At 43.8% G+C, this 21,940-nt stretch overlaps 1 protein-coding gene across 2 annotated transcripts in view; it reads left to right on the forward strand.

Moving 5' to 3' along the window:
- Positions 1-21,940, forward strand: part of PCNX2 (pecanex 2) — a 274,216-nt gene that overhangs the window by 56,318 nt on the left and 195,958 nt on the right. The window contains exons 10-13 of one of the 2 annotated variants that reach the window (XM_060035057.1): positions 3,217-3,362; positions 11,646-11,799; positions 11,886-11,918; positions 20,600-20,771. In XM_060035057.1, the coding sequence (XP_059891040.1) occupies positions 3,217-3,362; positions 11,646-11,799; positions 11,886-11,918; positions 20,600-20,771 (505 nt within the window). The remainder of the gene's footprint in view (positions 1-3,216; positions 3,363-11,645; positions 11,800-11,885; positions 11,919-20,599; positions 20,772-21,940) is intronic. The other variant, XM_060035058.1, reaches the window with a different exon arrangement.

Genomic DNA, 21,940 nt, shown 5'->3' on the forward strand with positions numbered 1-21,940 from the left:
TACCTGGTGGTCCAGTGGTTAAGACTCTGCGCTTCCACTGTAGGGGGTTCGGGTTTGATCCCTGGTCAGGGAACTAAGATCCTGCATGCCACGCAGTGCAGGGGGAAAAGAAAATTTGAATTTGAAATTTATACCAGAAAACAGGCTAAGTATAATTGCTGTGATTCACTGAAACATCGAGCCCTGTGCTTCCTTGCTATTTAAAGCAAATAATGAAATTCGATGAACCTCATTTTCTGATAAAGGAAGTTGTTATGGGCTGATTTGGGCTCCCTCAAAATTCATATGCTGCCATCGTAACCCCCATGACTTCAGAATGTGACTGTATTTGGAATAGGACCTTTAAAGAGGTGATTAAGTTAAAATGAGGTCATTAGGGTAGAACCTAATCCAGTATGGCTGATGTCCTTTGAAGAAGCGGAGATCAGGACACAGATACACATAGAGGGAAACCATGTGAAGACACAGGGAGAAGACGGCCGTCTGCCAGCCAAGGAGAGAGGCCTCAGAAGAAACCACTCCTACCAACACCTTGATCTTGGGCTTTCGGCCTCCAGAATAATAACACCTACGTGGAAGAGTTACTGTGAGGTTTAAAGATGGCAAAATTACGCCTTTAATAATCAGTGTCAATTATTAATATCATCAAAGTTTTTATTAGGTATACGGAACTCTTGAATGTTTCAGGGAGCTTGGGGGATATACAGTTCTCCTGTCTAAGCTGCCCCATCTGTGGTACTTTGTTGTAGCAACCCTAGTAAACTAACACAGAAATCAAACCGTTTTTTCTTGGCATTAAATTCTGAGATGTTTCTTAAACAAGGATTTCCATTTAAACAGCAATAAATAGCACAATATGCCAGAATCTTTAATAAGTTTTGCAGAAAATGTAGACGTAGTCTTCCCGTGATTTTTTTATACCAACCTTCCCTAAAACTGCTCTCACTGAAGGAGAGTATTTTTCTTACTATTCAAAAGAATGCTGTCACCTTCACTGTTGCTTATCCTTGACCTGTTTACACATCATACCTGAATTCCCACATCACAGAACGGTGAACCATGCTCAGCTTGTACACGTATTTCTTACTTGCTCTCTTTATCCACGGAGCCTGAGGGAAAAGGATCTCTTTTGGGGGGAAGGTTTACTCTAAACCACAAATTCATTGTCATTAAAAGAAGATGCCGTTCTTGCTGACATGACAGCAGGCAGTTTCCACGAAGCTCTCTTTTCTGTTGGAGTCGCATTCCAGACACAAACAGCACTTAAAATCTCAACTTTCCTGTAATAACACAGCCCAGTCCATCCGTATATTGCTAACCTGTATATTGCCTTCACGATGGATCGACTTTCCCTTGAAATGCCTTTTGCGTTTATAGTCTGAATAACTGTGCTCTATAGCTGAGTCAGGGAATTAGCATCTGGGAACAGAGAGATGGTAAAGTCAGCCTCCTTGGAGGGTACCACGTGGTCTCCAATGAAGCAGGTGTGCTGCCCTCATGCATGCCAGGCATTTTGACATCAGCGACTTTCACTGAATTAAGGAAAAATTATGTAGTCTGCCCAAGTATAGCCTTCTACTTTGCAAGTCAGAGAGAGGTGTGTGAGACCTTTACAAGTCAGCATCCCCTCCATGGCTGCTCTTCTGTGCTGTCTTCCTCCCTTTTCTTATTTTGGTCCTTCTTATCAGTCTCCTGTGTTTTATGTCAGTCAGCCTACAGGAAATCAGAGCCTACCGAAAATCTTTCTGGGAAAAATGGAGGGCAAAAGCAAACAAGTAAAAATACAAACTAGAATAATCCACCCATTCTACTTTTAGATGTTTATCCCAAAGAGCCTACAGCAGGGACTTGAACGGATATTTGCACGTGCGTGTTCACAGCAGCATCATTCACGATTGTGAACAGCGAATATTCCACCAAGGGGGTAGGGGAAGCAACCTCAGCGTCTGTCAGCAGATGAATGAATAAACAATATGCGGTCTCTCCATACACCGGAATTGTATTCAGCTTTAAAAAGGAAGGAAATTCTGAGACTTGCTACGTGGATGAATCTTGAGGTCACTATGCTAAATGAAGTAAGCCAGTCAGAAAAGGACAAATACTGTATAATTCCACTTACAGGAGGTCCCTTGAGGAATCAGATTCCTGGAGACAGAAAATAGAAGGAGGTTGTCAGGCTGGGGGAGGAGAGAGTGGGGGTGTCAGTGTTCGATGTGGACAGTTTCGGTTTTGCAAGATGAAAAAGTTCTTGAGATCTCTTGCAATATGATTATTGCAATATGATTATTGTCACTACTGAAATGTATACTTACAAAATGGTCAAGATGGTGCATTTTACATTATATATTTTTTTAACCACAATTATCAAAAAAAAAAAAAAAGAGAAATAGAAGATGTACAGGGGGCTGGGGCTCATGAAGTATTTGTTCAGCAAATGAATGAAGACGAATAGTTTTCAAAACTGAGTTCCTCTCCATTGGATTAGAGCCAATCAGAGATGAATTTGGGGTGAAAATGTTTTCAATCTGCGATTAAATTCCCCCATTTGTTTCTGTTTTATTGGCTTATACATTTTCTATAAATATTTTATTTTTTCTTGTACTGAGCTTCACCGAGGACCTACATATCGTCAATGAAAATATTTTTACTTATAGTAAAATTTAAATATTTATCTCAGCATTACATTAAATAACATACCTTTCAAAAATTAAGTCATTTAAGGTCTTTTGCTGAATTCTGATCTTTCGTAAGAATTATTTTCATGGCAGTTTCTTGGCCTGACAGCAGTATTTTGATATGTGTAGCATAATTTTAATGTTACATTATAATGAAATTGAAGTGAGTTGGCAAAAAAGACCTTTTCTCCAACAAGGATCTACTGAATAGCACAGGGAACTATACTCAATATTTTGTAATAACCTATAAGGGAAAAGAATCTGAAAAAGAATATATAACTGAATCACTTTGCTGTACACCTGAAACTAACACAACATTGTAAATCAAGTGTACTTTGGTACAAAAAAAGAACTGAAAAAAACGACCTTTTCTGTTGATTATCATCCTTTTCTTAGGGTACTCATTTTTTATGAACTGTGTTGGTTTCCATTTCAGAATTTGAACATCTGCTTTTAGTACTTTTAAATCAGGAGGTTTATTTATGACAATAACATGTCAATGTGAGACCCTCTCTCTGTTTTTTCTTTCGGCCTCTAAAAGCATCTGAGTCAGGATCTAGAAGACTCTTCCTGTTCTTCCACACAAGGAAAATTTAACCGAGAGCAGTTCTACAAGTTTATCATCTTCCCTGGCAAGTGGATTAAGGTCTGGTATGATCGCCTTACCTTGCTGGCGTTACTTGATCGGTAAGCTGCCGGGCACGCACGCGTACGGGTGAAAGACACGAGGGGCGTGTGGCGGCTTGCGCTCACGTGCTGATAGCAAGGAATTTGGCTGCAGGCTGAGGTTCTCTGGGGGCATTTTCAAGGTGTCCACCCTTTGTGCTGCACACCCAGAGTCAAAGCAGTGAGATCTTGACAACTGAAGAAATTGTCATTGAGCGATTACAATGGGAGCTAGGAGAACTGGGTAAAAGGGTTTAGCCTTAAGGTTAGCTTTGGGGTCCGTATTATGCCTTGGTCTGCTCACGGCCTGCCAATTCTTGTAGGAGGACCTGCGGCTCCTGTACGCAGGACAGGGCCTGGGTGCCTGGTTGTGGTGTGGGGAGGAGAGGAGGAACACCAGGTGGCTGGGGTGGTGATGTCTGGCCCTTTCCTTTCATGACTTGGGTTCTTCTTCTCTCTGTCCTGTAATTTCAGGATATCCTGATCTTTCCTTTAAAGCCCGTTACTCTTCCCCACCACTGCTCCTCAAGATGTAACGCTGTGGGAGCTGAGGGTACTGGGTGGGGAGGTGGAAGCAGAGGCTGGGGGGTCAGGTTGGCTAAGGCGTGATGGAGTTGGGGCCAGGTAGGGGACTTATCCCCACCTCAAGATACACAGAGGACCGCACTGTGGCCTTCAAAGGCTGTGGGTTTGGAAATGTGTGATGCCGTTACTAACGGTGTCATCAGCAAATGCTGAGTTTCACTGTTAAATGCCAGCCAGTGCATTCTCTACATCTGCATCTTTATTCCCGTCCTGCCCCTAGGTTCTTCAGAACCATCTTTGTTTTTTGTTTTTTTTTTTTAGATTCCATATATATGTGTTAGCATACGGTGTTTGTTTTTCTCTTTCTGACTTACTTCACTCTGTATGACAGACTCTAGGTCCATCCACCTCACTACACATAACTCGATTTCGTTTCTTTTTATGGCTGAGTAATATTCCATTGTATATGTGTGCCACATCTTCTTTATCCATTCATCTTTCGATGGACACTTAGGTTGCTTCCATGTCCTGGCTATACTCCAATAAGGATGTTAAAAAAAAGAGCCAGCCAGCGGGGCAGTGGGAGGACTGGCTGTCTGCTTTGCTGTAGTTGGTCCCCCAGGGACTACTTGTTATAGTGATGTCTTAAATGGTATGATCACGTACTGAAAAACTATAGCCATGCACAATTACAACAGTAAATTTCAGGACCTACGAGGCAGGGAATGGAGTTATAATGGTTTTTCTAACAACACTGTGTTACCCAAGGGGCACACACTTAAGACAAAGACTTCGTACTTAACTAAAATAATTCAGGATAATACAGTCTGTTAAATGAGGCAGTTTTTTGGAAATACTCATTTAAAAAGAAATTACTGGGCTTCCCTGGTGGCGCAGTGGTTAAGAATCCACCTGCCAATGCAGGGGACACGGGTTCCAGACCTGGTCCAGGAGGATCCCACATGCCGCGGAGCAACTAAGCCCGTGCGCCACAACTACTGAGCCTGCACTCTAGAACTCATGAGCCACAGCTACTGAGCCTGTGAGCCACAACTACTGAAGCCCACACACCTAGAGCCCGAGCTCCACAACAAGAGAAGCCACCGCAATGAGAAGCCCGTGCACCACAATGAAGAGTATCCCCCTCTCACCGCAACTAGAGAAAGCCCGCACGCAGCAACGAAGACCCAACACAGCCAAAAATAAATAAATAAATAAATTGAAAAAAAACAGGGATTCACACGATAGATTTTACATTTTTGACAATGAAAGCTATATCGTTATTTGAAAAGGCATACATAAATTACATTAGATATTCATCGCGGGTATTTAAAATCACAGGTGGATGAGAGAAGTTGAATTTGCCAAATGAAAGCTTAGAAAGAAAACGTATGCATAATAAAAAACAAACTGCGAGGGTTGGCAGGAAGTGGAAGAAATTGGTGAATAACAGGCACTGAAATCGGACTAGTCACTGCTCTGAACTCCCACAGGTTAAGGCCTTCTGCTCGATGTTTCTCAGCTTTCCGCTGGAATTCAGGCTGATCTTCCTTGAACGGGTCTCCATATCCTCTGATCGTAGTGGCGTCACGGGTTTCTGTGATTGCAGCCTCTTCTGTTTGCCTTCAGTTTGCCATCCATTCTGTTCAGATATTTTCAGACTTGTCTTTGTTTTCCTTTCTCATTTTCTCTTCTTTTCTCTTCTGCCATTACCCCATCTTGCAAAACACCTAGGTTTCCTTTTCATTTAATTAGTTTATCAGGTTGGCATCTAAAATCAAAAAGCTGCCTGTCTGAGCATCATTTCATTTCATGTATTCATTCATTCAACACATTTTAAAAATAAAGCAAAAATTGAAGCACCTACTCCATGCTAGGCTCTATACAGAACCCTGTGTATAGGGCAGTGAATGAAACAGACACGGTCTCTGCACTAAGGGAGCCCGACTCCACTGGGGGAGGTGGGATTTGAGACAGCAAATGGTACTGGGTGCCATGGAAGACACGGAACCTGGGGGAGGAGAGGCACGGATGTCAGGACAGGTGGCTGCAGAAGGCTTATCTGAGGATAAACAGATATGAAATACGGCAGGGAGCTAGCCACGTGACAAGTAGGGGGAAACTCACTATCATCACTGTCATGGCGAGGACGTGCTCTCGTATTTCCCATCCTTACAAATCCTCTCGACCCCTTTCCCCCCAGCTGCTGTCCAGGCTCCCTTGCAGCAGAGCTCCTCGGAGCGTTACCTATGCTTTCTCCAGTTTCTCTTCTCCCATTTTCTCATAAACCCATTGCATTCAGCCTCCTCTGATCCCAGGACTCCGTGGAGCCTGCCCTGGTCCAGGTCACTGTTGACCCTGTCGTTCAGGTCACCAGACCCTCCGTCTTGGTTTACTTTCTTGTCTGGGCTCCCAGGGCTCAGCCCTCTCTTGGTTTTCCTTCTGCCTTGTTGGGTCACTCCTTCCTGGTCACCTTTGCAGGTAACCACTTCCCGTTGGTGTCTTTAGGAGCTGCAAAGCTCTTGCTTTTTCTACCCTCTTTTCTTTAGTGATCGCATTTAGTCTCATGGCTTTTAAATCCCATCGATCCGCCAGTGACTGTCAGATTTCTGTCTCCAACTTGGACCTATTGCCCCAATTCTCGACTTGTGTCTCTAACTACGGGATTGACATCTCATGATCGGAGATCATGTTTCAGAGTCGAAACAGCTCTTCATCTCTGCCTTATCCCAAGTTTGCTCCATCTTCAGTCTCCCCCACCTCAGCTGATGACAGACCTATCCTTCCAGGTTCTCAGGTTAAAAATCTTGGTGTCATCCTTTCACACCCACATTCAACTTCTCATAGGAAATGATGTTTCCTGCTCCTTCACATGTGTCTGCTGCACCTTCCACCTTCAATGTAGCCACCCTTGTCTGAGCTGCTTTCATCTCCCATCTGAGTTACTGCAAGAGCATCTCCCGCTCAAACCCATTCTCCCTGTACGCTATTCTTTTTTTAAAAAATTTTATCGAAGTATAGTTGATTCACAATGTTGTGTTAATTTCTGCTATACTGCAAAGTGACTCAGTTATACATATATCTATTTTTTCAGATTCTTTTCCATTATGGTTTATCACAGGGTATTGAATATAGTTCCCTGTGCTATACAGTAGGTCCTTGTTGTTTATTTTATATATAGTAGTATGTATCTGTTAATCTCATACTCAATTTATTCCCCTCTTCCTCTTTCGTAGCCATAAGTTTGTTTTTTCTGTCTATGAGTTTATTTGTATCATTTTTTTTAGATTCCACATATAAGTGATATCATGTGATATTTATCTTTCTCTGTCTGACTTCCTTCACTTAGTATGATAATCTCTAGGTCCATCCATGTTGCTGCACATGGCATTATCTCATTCTTTTTTATGGCTGAGTAGTACTCCATTGCATATATGTACCACATCTTATTTATCCATTCATCTGTCGATGTTCGTTTAGGTTGCTTCCATGTCTTGGCTATTGTAACTAGTGCTGCAATGAACATTTTGGTGCATGTATATTTCTGAATTAGAGTTTTGTCTGGGTAAATGCCCGGGAGTGGGTTTGCTCGATCGTATAGTAACTCTATTTTTAGTTTTTTTGAGAAACCTCCATAGGGAACTGTTCTCCATAATGGCTGCACCAATTCACATTCCCACCAGCATCTCCCTGTACACTCTTCTTAACACAACAGAGTGAGGCTGGCCTTCCTATTCTGCACCACGCCAAGCCCTCTTCCAGCCTGAAGACCTTTGCACTGGCTGTTCCCTCCACCTGGAGCACTCTCTCCTTAGATACCTACACGACCAACCCTTTGGTCTTTTAAGTGTCTTTTCTCAGTGAGTCTTAGCCTGACCTTCCTGTTTAAAATTCCATCAGCTCCCTGCCCGGACAGTCGTAACTCCTCTCACCTTGTTCTATTCGTTTTTCTATTGCACTAATCATCTTCAGGTACTATATCATGTACTCATTTCGTGTGTATTACTTATTTTATGTCACTGCCCACTGGAAAGGAAACTTCATGATTTTCATTCACTGATGTGTTCCCAGCACCCAGAGCAGTGCCGAGCGCTTTTATTACGTGAGCAAATGACTCGACTTCCCTTAGCGAAGCAGCTCCCCTTCCCCATTTCTGCCATTAAGATCCTCTTCCCCCAGATTGAAATCTTGGAATCGTCTTTATTCTTTCAACCCATCTTTCACTGTAGATAATCCATTCAGTCACAGGGTCCTTTCTGCCTCGTTCTGTACTGTGTCTGAAAGTCACGTGTCCTTTCCAGTTCTCCAGCTGTGTCACTTTCCCAGGCCTGCCTTACTTCTCTCTGGGAGTATTATTTATCCTTTCCCCTTCAGTGCATCTTGTTAACCTCTGCAACATAAATCTTTCTAAAGTAAAGCCCTAATCATGACACTCCTTGTCCAGTGAGCAAACTTCTTAACCCAATATTTCATATTGATATACAAGGAAATGTGGGTGGGGGGGAGTGATGGTGGAGAGGCTGAGGGCAGAGGAATGGAGTCCTGGTGGAGGAGAATCTGGGAAAAAAATACTTTTCAGGAACTTTATTCTTTCCCTTTAAATAGGAAAGAAAAATTTTTTTTTTTTTTAATTTATTTGGCCACGCCAGGATCTTTGTTGCGGCATGCGGGATCTAGTTCTCTGACCAGGGATTGAACCCGGGCCCCCTGCGTGGGATTGCAGAGTCTTAACCACTAGGCCACCAGCGAAGTCCCAGAGGTTTGGTTTTTCTAATTGAAATTTTTGTTTTGTTTTATTTCCTAAGTCTTTATATTGTTTTAGGTAGACACATCAAAACGTTATGAGCACACTGAAGAATACATAATGTATTTTATGGACCTGAGCTAACAAATACATTTAGCTCTATAAAAAGTGCATTGTAGAAAATTTCCCTTTTCACCAAATATGTATTGCCCCCCCGATATTTTTAAAAATATTCCACATGAGCATCTTAATATCTGAGTTCTTCACATTTCTATACTTCTCAATTCTATATGATTGTCTGATTAAAAAATGGGCAAAAGATATGAACAGATACCTCACCCAAGAAGATATACAGATGGCAAATAAACGTGTGAAAAAATGCTCCACATCATATATCATTAGGGAATTATGAACTAAAACAATGATGAGATGCCACTACACGCCTGTTAGAATGGCCAAATCCGAAACACTGATAACACCAAAGGGTGTGGAGCAATAGGGACTCTCATTTCATTGCTGGTGGGATTGCAAAATGGTTCAGCCACTTTGGAAGACAGCTTGGCACTTTCTTCCAAACTAAACATACTAGTACCATTTGACCCAGCAATCACGCTCCTTATGTCCACACGAAAACCTGCACACAAATGTTTATGGATACTTTATTCATAATTTTTTTCATAAGTTTGATATTTATTTATTTATTTATGGCTGTGTTGGGTCTTCATTGCTGCGTGCGGGTGTTTTCTAGTTGCAGCAAGCGGGGGCTACTCTTCATTGCGGTGCGCAGGCTTCTCGTTGCAGTGGCTTCTCTTGTTGCGGAGCACCGGCTCTAGGCACGTGGGCTTCAGTAGTTGCGGCACATGGGCTCAGTAGTTGTGGCTCTCGGCCTCTAGAGCGCAGGCTCCGTAGTTGTGGCGCACGGGCTTAGTTGCTCTGAGGCATGTGGGATCTTCCCGGACCAGGGCTCGAACCCGTGTCCCCTGCATTGGCAGGTGGATTCTTTTTTTTTTTTTTGCGGTACGCGGGCCTCTCACTGTTGTGGCCTCTCCTGTTGCGGAGCACAGGCTCCGGACGCGCAGGCTCAGCGGCCATGGCTCATGGGCCCAGCCGCTCCCCGGCATGTGGGATCTTCCCGGACCGGGGCACGAACCCGTGTCCCCTGCATTGGCAGGCAGACTCTCAACCACTGCGCCACCAGGGAAGCCCCGGCAGGTGGATTCTTAACCACTGCACCACCAGGGAAGTCTGCTTTATTCATAATTGCCAACACTTGGAAGCAACCAAGATGTCTTTGATAGGTGAATGGATAAAGAAACTGTGGTATGTCCATACAGTGCAATATTATTCAGCAATAGAAAGAAAGGTGCTATCAAACCATGAAAAGACACGGAGGGACCTTCAGTGTGTATTACTAAGTGAAAGAAGCTAATCTGAAAAGGTTACATTCTGTATGATTCCACCGCGGAATCTGGAAAGGGCAGAACTATGGAGACGGTAAAAAGATGAGTGGTTACCAGGGGTTAGAGAGGAAGGATGGATGAATAGGCAGAGCGCAGAGGATTTTTAGGGCAGTGAAAATACTCTGTAAGATACTGTAATGGCAGATACATATCATTATACCATTGTCTAACCCCACAGAATGTCCACCACCAAGAATGAACCATAATGTAGACTATGGGCTTTACTTGATAATGATTTGTCCGTGTTGGTTCCTCAGTTATAACACACGTAGCACCCTAGTCGGGGATGTTGATGGTGGGGGAGGGTGGGTGTGTTTGGGGGGAGGGGCTATGTGGGAACTCTTCGTACTTTCCCCTCAATTTTTTTTGAAATCTAAAACTGCTCTTTAAAATAATGTCTATTAATTAAAAATAGAATGTTCAGGAATGCCTGAACATCCCAGGGATGAAGTAGCCAGTTGTCCCTGTCTAAAAATGATCATAATTGAATGGGAAAGACTAATATGGGGACTTCCCTGGTCGTCCAGTGGTTAGGACTCCACGCTTCCACTGCAGGGGACGTGGGTTCAATCCTTGGTTGGGGACCTAAGATTCCCACATGCGACACGGCCAGAAAAAAAAACAACCCCAAAACAATATGTACATGTGCAAACATTGGTGAGGTAAGAAATGTACTCAGAATTCTTGTGAGTGACTCATCTGAACTCTCGACCTTGTGGTCCACGCCATCCTCCCTTAACTTCATTTCGGGTGCTCCTTGCCGTAACTCCACCCTGCATCTCGTCCCCCCACAGAAGGCTTCCACCCCTGACATCATCATCCCAGCCTCCGTTCAACCTTCCCGGCCCCTCCACCTCCCTCCAGTGTTACCCCGTCCTCTTTTGCACTTCAATGCATCCACTTCCTCCCACTAGCAGCCCTTATTGCCTCCCCATGATCCAGCGTTAGCCCCTTTGCATCAGCATCTTAAAACTCCCTTTCTTGTCCCTTTGCACATCCACTGATAACAGCCCACAGCTGATGAGCTCACCTCTCTACCCTGCACCTCTCAAGTGGAGCCCCCCAAGAGAAAACCACCCCGTGAGGCTGTGGTCACGACATACTTTCAGTCGCACCCTCTGCACGTCAGCCCTCCGGCTGGAGCTCTCCTGGCTTCTGAAACTGAGCGGGAAATTCCGGCCACGGAGACTGTATCTGGAAGGGATTGCCACGCAACCCTTCCCCCATTTAGCAGAGTCAGTGAAGCTCCTTCACATTTCACGGTTGTGGATGGAGGAATTAATGGTCTTCTCCCAGTAAACCCAGTTGAGTGACCAAGGACACCCAATTGGATTATATTTCATTTACTTCAATAACAGAAAGTGGGAGTTAAATATGGGTTTTTAAAAATATAAAACACAGGACGAAGGAAAGGAAGAAGGAAACCTTAAAATCTTGTTACCAAATATAAAGGCATGCTTGGGGTAAGTACTCCCTTGTGGCCAGTCTTTTTAGAAGCATGCAGGTATTCTCTGTTTAAAACCAGACAGCCTTACCTTTTATTCCCTCCGTTTTTAATTTGTTTATTTTGCCCAGAACTGAAGATGTCAAGGAAAACGTGTTGGCAGTTTTACTGATTGTCCTGGTTTCCCTGCTCGGATTTCTGACACTGAACCGAGGCTTTTGCAAAGACATGTGGGTGCTTCTCTTCTGCCTCGTCATGGCCAGCTGCCAGTACTCCCTGTTAAAGGCAAGAGCACATCTAATTCTTACCATCACTAACGTAGCCTTGAAATCATGAGATGATGACACAGACACTTCTCATTTGTGTTCTAGAGCGTTCAGCCTGACCCCGCCTCGCCAATCCACGTAAGTGTCCAACCACGGGCGAGTAGCGTGTCCGCTCTGCTTGCGTTGAAGCTAGGGGAATGGGCAAACTAGATTCAAAAGGCGACGTGCATATCAATATCCATGTATATTGAATATATAAATAGAAATAGTAATGCATGGTGGCCAAGTTCAGGCTAGATCGGAGAGCGTGGTGGGGATGGTGGCAGGGACGGAACAGGATGGGGACCAAGGATGTGTGCAGGGCCTTTTCTACCTGCCCTGGACTTATGTTGGGAAAGACGGTGAGCCCAGACTCTGCAGTCAGGCTGCCTGCGTTCGTTTTCTGGTTCCTGTGTCTGATTATTGGACCCTGAACAAAATGTGTACTCTCCGTGCCTCAGCTTCCCTGTGTGTAAATAAGGATAATAAAAATGCCTATGGGGATTCAGTAATCCAAGTAACGGGCTTCAAACAGCGCCTGGCATGGAGAAATCGCTTAATAGATGGTAGAAACCTCAGTATGTAAGCATGCATCATTATTCTTTTTACCTGAAGCTGATCTCTTTCTCGTCCACATTTTCAAGTGTATTGTTACCTTTTTCCTCATCATTTGGGGCTCCTTCATATCTGACACTCTGGGCTCCCCAGCACTGATCTCTTGGTGCCTGGGCGGTCTTCCACGAGCTCGGAAGCACACGTAGCGTCCACTGACCCGGCTGCACCTTCCCCTGTGGTGCTGCGGCTCCAGGTCTGGCGCTCTCCCTACTGGGACCCTGGCCACGTGCCTGTGCACCGAGACCACTGCCTGGTGGATGTCCCAGCTCCTTGGGAAACCTTCTTTCCTCTGTCCTGGTGAGCTCCTGGGGGTCCCCGAAAACCACTTCCAAACAAAGAAAACTTGACCTTCCCGCTACTGTGCCTTTAAAAACGTCATATCCGTGATTTCGGACCTGCTTTTAAATCTGCGATAGCTCAGGCTTCGCTCACAGTAATTAAGAAAAGCTTGTCATTGGACACTCACCTGGCATACATTACTATCTTGTTAAATTCCTCCGTTCCCCATAATTGGTTTAATACATCTTCTTTCATCCCAGAGTCTGAATGTCAAGATAAGCAGAAGCAGCATAATTAGGCTATCACGGGTGTGTCGTTGTGATTGTGGTCAGGAATCTGGGTTAGGTGGTGAGCGCAGAGACGTACAGCCCTGGGGTGTGCTGTCCCAGCCCACCCTCGATGCGACACGGGCGTCCTCCTGCTGTGGTAAATACGCCCCGCTTCCTAGTGACAGCGCTTGGCTCACTGTCTTTCTGGGTGACCTGGGGGAGGGGTGTTGTGTGCTGTTAAACATTCATTTCCTGCATGTACTTTCAGGAATCATGCTAGGCCAGGAGGATGGCAAGTACAGCTGCATAACCCCTGTAGATCTGTAATGACTGTTCGCGGGACCCTTGGGTCCTGCTCTAAGTCGGAGTCGTATTGTCTCTATTGATCCAGTTCCTGGAGGACTAAATGCAGCTGCCCTTCCTTTATCTGAGCAAGCATGTCGTAGTGAGATAGGAAGAAACGACTTCTCTTACTGTCAACAGAAGCCACAGTCAGACATCAAACTATGTTTATGGCAGTGCTTAATTTGCTTACACAGATTTCTGAGTAGAATGAGTCCCAGATTTGAGCTGGCATTTCTCTAACTGTTCTGATGAGGCAAGAAAATATGGTAGCTATAAGATAGTTCCTCCTGCAGTGTGGCTGAGCCATGTAGGCGTTTAGAGGCTGATTTACTGTTTAGAGATGAGAAAACCTCAGAAAGGAGATGGTCAAGAGAATGAACCCAGTCTGGTAGAGAGTTGGCGCTCAAGCCTGCCACCAGCCCTGGGGCTGTCAGATGAACCAGTGCTTTTCAAAACTGCGTTACTTTGTTCGTTCCCAGGGAGGGCCGTTAATGCAGTCAGTTCTTGGAGTGATTGACTGACTTTCTCCTTTGTTTCCTTCCAGGAGCACAGAGGTGGCAAATTTTGAGCAAGTTGTTAAAACCTGAAGATAGCACAATGAAAAAAAAATTTTTTTTTTCCGTAACATTCTGTGTGCTTCAGATAGAGTTGCAGATTAATACTGGCCTGCTAATAGTTACGGTACCATTGACCCTGGGCCTGAAAGAAACGCGTCTGATTGGAAAAGAAAAGAGGTCTAGGAGAGCTTAAAAAAATGAGCATGGGGGGTAGCTCCTGGAAGGAATCTGAGGATCAGAGACTGGCAACTTAGTCACAGGCAGTGAGGCTCTTCCATGGCTTACACAGATTTATACACTGGTCTAACCAACAGAATCCACTAATGATAACCCAGAAAGCAAAATCCAGTAGCATCACTGGCATAGAGGCAGTGTCGGGGCCTCTCCCAGCCCCTGCAGGGATTCTGAGTTAGGACAGCTGGGGCAGCACTTGGGAACCTGCATTTTAACACTCCCCCACCCCGTGCTGATGGCGGAGTTGATCTCAGATCACACCTGGGAAACACCGGAGTAACTGGAAGCCTGTGGGTTTCGGGATTCGAATCCAGCCTCGCCACGTACAAACTACGGCATCTCGGTCAAGTGACTTCTCTGAATCTCAGGTTTTTCCTCTGTAAAAGAGGAAATAATAAAATAGGATTGTAAGGGGATTAAACAAGGTAATGTACATCCAGGGCTCAGCCTAGAGTCTGGGAGCACTTGACAAATGCTGGTAATTTTTGTGTGAGTAAAGTGGGGATAATAATAACAGCCTCAGCTGGATTTGGTCATGAGTGAGTTGGACAATCTATGTAATGTGCCCAGTGCAGGACCTGGAATATTCAGTCCTCTGTAAAGGTTTCTTTCCTTTCTCCTTCTGCTCTGCGGATCCAGAGGACTGAGTGTACAGTTTCCACAAAGCCCACCCCTAGGTCCCCAATTATTAACCTCTTCCATCAGTATGTTACAGTTGTCACAACTACAGAAGCAATGTGGTTACATTATTATTAACTGAAGTCCGTATTTCACTCAGATTTCCTTCGTTTTTACGTAATATCCCCCCATTTTTTTTTTTGAGGATTCCATCTAGGACATTGCCTGACATTTAGTCATTCTCTCTCCTAAGGCTCCTCCTGGCTGTGACAGTTCCTCAGGTTTTCCTTGGTTTTTGATAACCTGGACAGCTTTGAGGAGCATTGGTCAGGGATTTTGTAGACTGTCCCTCAGTTGGGATTTAGCTGGGGCTCATCTGATGATTTAACTGGGTTATGGGGGAGGAGAACCACAGAAGTAAAGCGCCATTTTCCTTGTCCTCTCGAGGTTATGGACAATCAACGTGACTGAACCACTTTTGATGTTGACCTTGAACACCTGGTTAAGGTGCTGTTTATCGGAGAAATGGTTTTTTTAAAATTTCACTAAAAAGTTTTAGAAATTGAAGTATAGTTGATTTACAGCGTTGGGGTAGTTTCTGGTGTGCAGCAAAGTGATTTGGTTATACATATACATATCTATTCTTTTTCGGACTCTTTCCCATTATAGGTTGTTACAAGATATTAAGTATAGTTCCCTGTGCTCTACAGTAGGTCCTTGTTGGTTATCTGTTTTATATAGAGTGGTATGTATCTGTTAATCCCAAACTCCTAATGTATCCCTTCCCCACCTTTCCTCTTTGGTAACCATACATTTGTTTTTCTGTCTGTAAGTCTGTTTCTGTTTTGTAAATAAGTTCATTTGTATCATTTTTTTAGATTCCAGGTATAAGTAATATCATACAATGTTTGTCTTACTTCACTTTGTATGATAATGTCTTAAGTCCATCCATGTTGCTACAAATGGCATTATTTCATTCTTTTCTGTGGTTGAGTAATAGTCCACTGTATATATATGCCACCAGGTGTGGGTCACAGAATACTTGCTGGCTAGGGTTTTACTGGGGTTCAGCTTCCTTAGGGCAGTGGGCTCCCGTCCCCAGATCTCCTTCTTTTGCTCCACACACAAGGGGAGCTGAAGTGTATAGTTAAAAATTTTCGGTATACATCCAGAAAAAATGAAACCTTTAATTAGAAAAGCTACACGCACCCCAGTGTTCATAGCAGTACTATTATAATAGCCAAGACATGGAAGCAGCCCAAGTACCCGTCAACAGATGATTAGATAAAGAAGAGGTGGTGTATAGAAACAATGGAATAATACTCAGCAAAAAAAAAGAGAATGAAGTATTGCCATCTGCAGCAACTTGGATGGGCCTAGAGAATACCATGCTTAGTGAAATAAGTCAGACAGAGAAAGACAAATACTGTATGATATCACTTATGTGTGGAATCTAAAAAATAATACAAATGAATCTTTAGAAAAATCAGAAACAGACTCACAGACAGAAAGCAAACTTACGGTTACCAAAAGGGAGAGGGGGGGAAGGATAAATTATGAGGTTAACAGATACAAACTACCGTACATACAATAGATAAGCCACAAAGATTTACTCTATAGCCCAGGGAACTATATTGAATATCTTGCAATAACCTATAATGGAATATAATCTGCATTAAAAAAACCCCGAAAACAAATCACTATGCTGTATATCTGAAGCTAACACAATATTGTAAATCAGCTATACTTCAATTAAAAAAGTGTGACTCTAAATATAAACAGGTGAATTGCTAAAGCAAACAGCAAATCCTTACTAGAGTGAAGAGAGTTCCACGTAGGTAGACATAATGTCTCAGAGGGGCTGGACAGAGCAGCAGGTAGTTATTTTTCTACACCCTCTCCTGGTAGGAGCCCTCTTCCACCTTCCAGGAGAAGCTATTACGAATGATTTCCCCCCCCCGCCACTCTCTCTTTACTTCACATGAGTAACATTCACGTCATGTGTCTAAAGAATGAGGATTGCGAATGAACTTGATCCGAGTGAGGTTGAGTGTTGGGCCTAGAAGGATCCAGTGGCCAATGCAATCACCGTCTGGGTCAGTCTGGGGAGCCAGTGGGTAGTAGCCAGTGGGTAGAATCCAAGTCCTGGCTCGGCCGCACTGCAAAGCCTGTGTGCCTCGGTTTACTCCTGGCAAAATGAGAGTAATGGTAGGACTTCTGCGAGTGGAATATTTAAAGTGGGTAGAAGAGTGCCTGAGGCACAGGAAAGCAGGACAAATGTTAGCCTTTGCTGTCTTACATCAGCTTGTCAGAAACAGCTGACCTCTGAGTGCGGCCAGACGGGAACTTGTGCAGACTCAGCAGGGGTGAGGCAGCTCTTTTCTGCCCTCTGGGCTGAGAAGCAGAGAGTTCGGATCTGCACGAAGCCTGGCGCTGGCACGGGAAACGGCAGAGATGGGATGGGGCTGGCACGTCCTGGTTGCTGACGGCCTCGGTTCAGTGCCCCTGGGTTCAGACACCCCATCTTCCTTAGAACAAAACCCTTTTATCGCTCTGTCTCCCTGTCTATCTATCCATCTATATCTATCTATCTATTTATCTATCTATCCATCTATACCTATCTATCTATCTATCTATCTATCTGTCTATCAATCTATCTATCTATCCATCCATCCATCTATCTACTTATCTATCAGCAGCAAGTTTGAAGCATCTGACCAGCCCCCTCTCTTGGTAAGAGGACAGTTAGAATGGCCTGGTCCCCTAGCCACAAGCACCACTGCTCTCCGGGTGGGGACCTGTAGGTTTGGAGAGATTCTCTCACCTTACCCTTTCCTTGCCCTGCGACCAGAGCACCGCCTGTGACATTGTATATGTAGGTGGGGTTAATGGGAGACCCAAATGCATGTGTAGACCAGCTTTTGTAAAACAGCCTGCAAGGTGCCCCAGAGCAGACACCAGCAGTGCTTCCCCAGGGCATTTGAAGGTGAAAAAACAGGTGGGAAACACTTGGACAAGTTTTAGAAGGTTGTGATCAGACTTCACCTGGAGGAGCGAGTGGAATTTTTCTATTGAAAAAAAAAAAAAGAATCCTTGGGAGGTTTTATGATTGAATCCTACGTGAAAGAAGGAACTGGAGAAGAGGGAAATTTTATTAGTGGGTGTTCTTAGGAATCAAGACAGACAAAAGTGACTCACATGCCATGTATTAGCGATATGCTTAGAATGGTTTGGAGACCCCAAAGACAGCATGATGGTGAGGGCAGCCTGTTTCTAAGGGAGCCTTAAGGTTTGTCTCAGAAATTACAAATAAAAAGAAAGCATTCCCGTGCCCAATAAATAAAGTTTGACTTGGACGATCCAAGATGATATCTTAAATTTGTTCAAAGCCATAGACTTTCAATTCCTGGAAAAAGTTATTTTTAACCTTTTAGTAGCAGAAAGGATCAGGGCAAGTGGGAAGTAGCTATTTAATTATATTTCTGAAATGGTATCAGTTTGAGGAAAGATCTCATATGCTTGCGTATTTGTATACTAAGTGGCTATCTATACCAAGCAATTTATTTTGCTATTCACTTGATAAGAAATGCATTAAGATTTCACTTATGCTTTAGTTTCAATTTTTTTTTTAATGCAGAGGAAGTATCCCCTTACCCATTAATCTATGACCTAGTTGGATTCAAAAGGAAATTTCATAAGAGTACAAAATATTCCTTTAAGACTGAGTCTGGACTCAGGGCCAAACATAGCCAGCCCCCATGGACAGCCTGTGTTTTCCTTCCTATTAAAAGATGGTCTCAGAATAAGACTATTTCTATTATAGAGGCAGTGGCAATTTAAATTGCATTTCTAAATACGTTCAAGTCAGTGACTTTAAAAATTCATATGCAAACTTGTATCACTTTCTTTTTTTTGACTTATTTCCTAGTCTTTTTATTTTATTTTTTTAACTTTTTTTTTTTTTTTTTTTTTTTGCGGTACGCGGGCCTCTCACTGTTGTGGCCTCTCCCGTTGCGGGGCACAGGCTCCGGACGCGCAGGCTCAGCGGCCATGGCTCGCGGGCCCAGCCGCTCCGCGGCCTGTGGGATCCTCCCGGACCGGGGCGCGAACCCATGTCCCCTGCATCGGTAGGCTGACTCGCAACCACCGCGCCACCAGGGAAACCCTAATATCTTTATGAGAGTATAATTGCTTTACAGTGGTGTGTTAGTTTCTGCTTTATAACAAAGTGAATCAGCTATACGTATACATATATCCCCACATCTCCTCCCTCTTGCGTCTCCCTCCCACCCTCCCTATCCCACCTCTCTACGTGGTCACAAAGCACCGAGCCTATCTCACTGTGCTATGCAGCCGCTTCCCACTAGCTATCTATTTTACACTTGGTAGTGTATATATGTCCACGCCTCTCTCTTCGTCCCAGCTTACCCTTCCCACTCCCCATGTCTTCAAGTCCATTCTCTACATCTGCGTGTTTATTGCTGTCCTGCCCTTAGGTTCTTCAGAACCCTTTTTCTTTTTCTTTTTTTTTAGATTCCATATATATATGTGTTAACATACGGTATTTGATTTTCTCTTTCTGACTTACTTCACGCTGTATGACAGACTCTATGTCCATCCACCTCACTACAAATAACTCAATTTCATTTCTTTTTATGGCTGAGTAATATTCCATTGTATATATGTGCCACATCTTCTTTATCCATTCATCTCTTGATGGACACTTAGGTTGCTTCCATGTCCTGGCTACTGTAAATAGAGCTGCAATGAACATTGTGGTACATGACTCTTTTTGAATTATGGTTTTCTCAGGATATATGCCCAGTAGTGGGATTGCTGGGCCGTATGGTAGTTCTATTTCTAGTTTTTTAAGGAACCTCCATACTGTTCTCCATAGTGACTGTATCAATTTACATTCCCACCAACAGTGCAAGAGGGTTCCCTTTTCTCCACACCCTCTCCAGCATTTGTTGTTTGTAGATTTTTTGATGATGGCCATTCTGACTGGTGTGAGGTGATCAAACTTGTATCACTTTCATCTTGACTTTTTATACTCAAAGTAGTTCATGAATTGCAAATAATATTCTCTCCCTAATTCATTTTTGTTGGTGTTTTTGAACCTTATGAATTTTGCATTGATTTGTGAGATGTAAATTAATTCTTCATTGACTTTTGCCCTGGAAAGTTGATGTTATAGCTTTTCCTTAATTTTTCTATCCATTCCAGAAGACGAATAAAACAGTGTGTCCGCTCGCCTCTTAAGAGTATTTTGAAGGTTAAGATGAAATCAGTTAAGGTTTTGGTCCTCCTCAGAGGACAATGCAGATAAATAGCAAATGTTTAAAAATTGATTATTCCACTGTGCTACACTGAGACATTTTGTGCAGTCTCTGCAGGTATAATTTGGCACCTGTATTGTCTTGCTTTCTAAGACATAAGGAAATTGAAGCCTAAACTTGTAATTCTATTTCTTGTTAATAATGGAGCTCAGCTTAGAGCATGCAGAGCAAATAGTGGTTTAAATTAGTTTGGCACTTGAAATGAACAACACAAATGGAAGTTTCACTGTGGGGGAAGCATTGAATTAGATCGAGATTTTATCCAAGGCTGGTAATTACATTTTCAGGTAAATCTTGCTGAGTCTGAGAGACATAACATTCTTTTTGATATTCTTCTTTGACAGAGTAAACATCAGGGTATTTTTTTTTTTCCCTTGGTGTTTTGTGTGTATGAATTATGGTGGGGGAGGGGTGAATTGTTATATGGTGTAAGTTGTATAATATGGTATAAATGATTGACTGTGAGGCTTTTGTTATTTAATCAAAATTAAAGGTACCATTCAGAAATTGTGTTTGTTTTCTAGGGACACAACCAAATCATAACATACAGCAGACCAATCTATTTTTGTGTGCTGTGTGGCCTTATCTTGCTGCTTGATACTGGGGCCAAAGCCAGGCACCCTCCCACTTACATTGTGTACGGCCTGAAGCTCTTCTCTCCAGGCTCTCTCCAGTCGGCTAGGGACTTCTTAATAGGTGAGTTCATTTGGGGGTTGTGGCGAAGAATATAGAGGTGGGAGGGTATTTCTCCCCGTTATTTTTTGAATCCCTCGTTGGATACATTTTCTTTATTATTGGATCAAGAGATGTGCCTTTTTTCTCTTGGCTTGCACACTCTCAGAAGACGGCCTGGGAGGCAGAGCCCCAAGCATCCAACGAGGGACTTATTCTAAAGGATGTTGATATCCCTGAGCAGGGAGCTGCAGCACCATAACATCTGAAGACTGGTGGCTGAGGTGCCTGATGTGTGGCGTCAGTGGGGCTCCCCAGGGTGGAGGCGATTTTGCCATTAGGGTGGCAGCCACAGCCCCATCTGCACGGCACAGATGCTCCGGTGACATGTGAGTGGACATGGTTCTCAGTCCAGATGGAGTCCTGGATGTGCCGTCACCCAGCCTTCCATTGGTGCACTTTACTTGCCTTAAGGTCTAGGCAGTGTTTGATGTAAAATGCTCCATGTACACAAGTGACCTTCATAATATAATGGGGTAGAGCCCCAGCTTTGGAGGCAGATGGCTGGCTGTTTGAATTCCATCTCTGCTTCTTTACTAGTTGTGTGACCTTGAGCAAAATTCAACTGTGATATGGGGACAAAAATAGTACACACCACGGAGATTGTTGCAGATTTTAGATGAGTTGGTATATTTAAACACATAGAAACGTGCCTTTAACCAGGTATTAGCTATTATCATCTTTATTATGCGAAGAGGCTGCCCCACTGTGGGCCCGCAGCTCCGAAGACTTGACTGACAAAGCTCTGAGAATTCTTGTGATGACATCCAGAGGTTTCCACACCTGCTAACTTGTGATTATCTGATCCCATTGACCAGATGAGTTGATAAAGGACAGTTACCAAAGACACCACCCCCTAGATCTGCTACTTGCCAGCCAGAAATTTTACTCAAGAGGAGATTGTCAAAGCCATCATTAGGACCAGCACAAGAGAGAAACAGGAACTGAGTACGTGTGAGGTTGTTTACCATCATGTGTCTGAAGACGCTCTTGTGCCTGTCTCGCGGAGGAAGTGGTTCTCCTCTGGCTGGTGCTGGGGCATGTGGAGTTGTGCCTTATGGGTGATAATCTCTGTTCCCCACTGCCACTCTTGGTTTCTGCTCAGACCACCAACGTACCACAGTGGAGAGAGA

The sequence above is a fragment of the Delphinus delphis genome, chromosome 16, assembly GCF_949987515.2.
Source record: "Delphinus delphis chromosome 16, mDelDel1.2, whole genome shotgun sequence".
Taxonomy (NCBI): domain Eukaryota; kingdom Metazoa; phylum Chordata; class Mammalia; order Artiodactyla; family Delphinidae; genus Delphinus; species Delphinus delphis.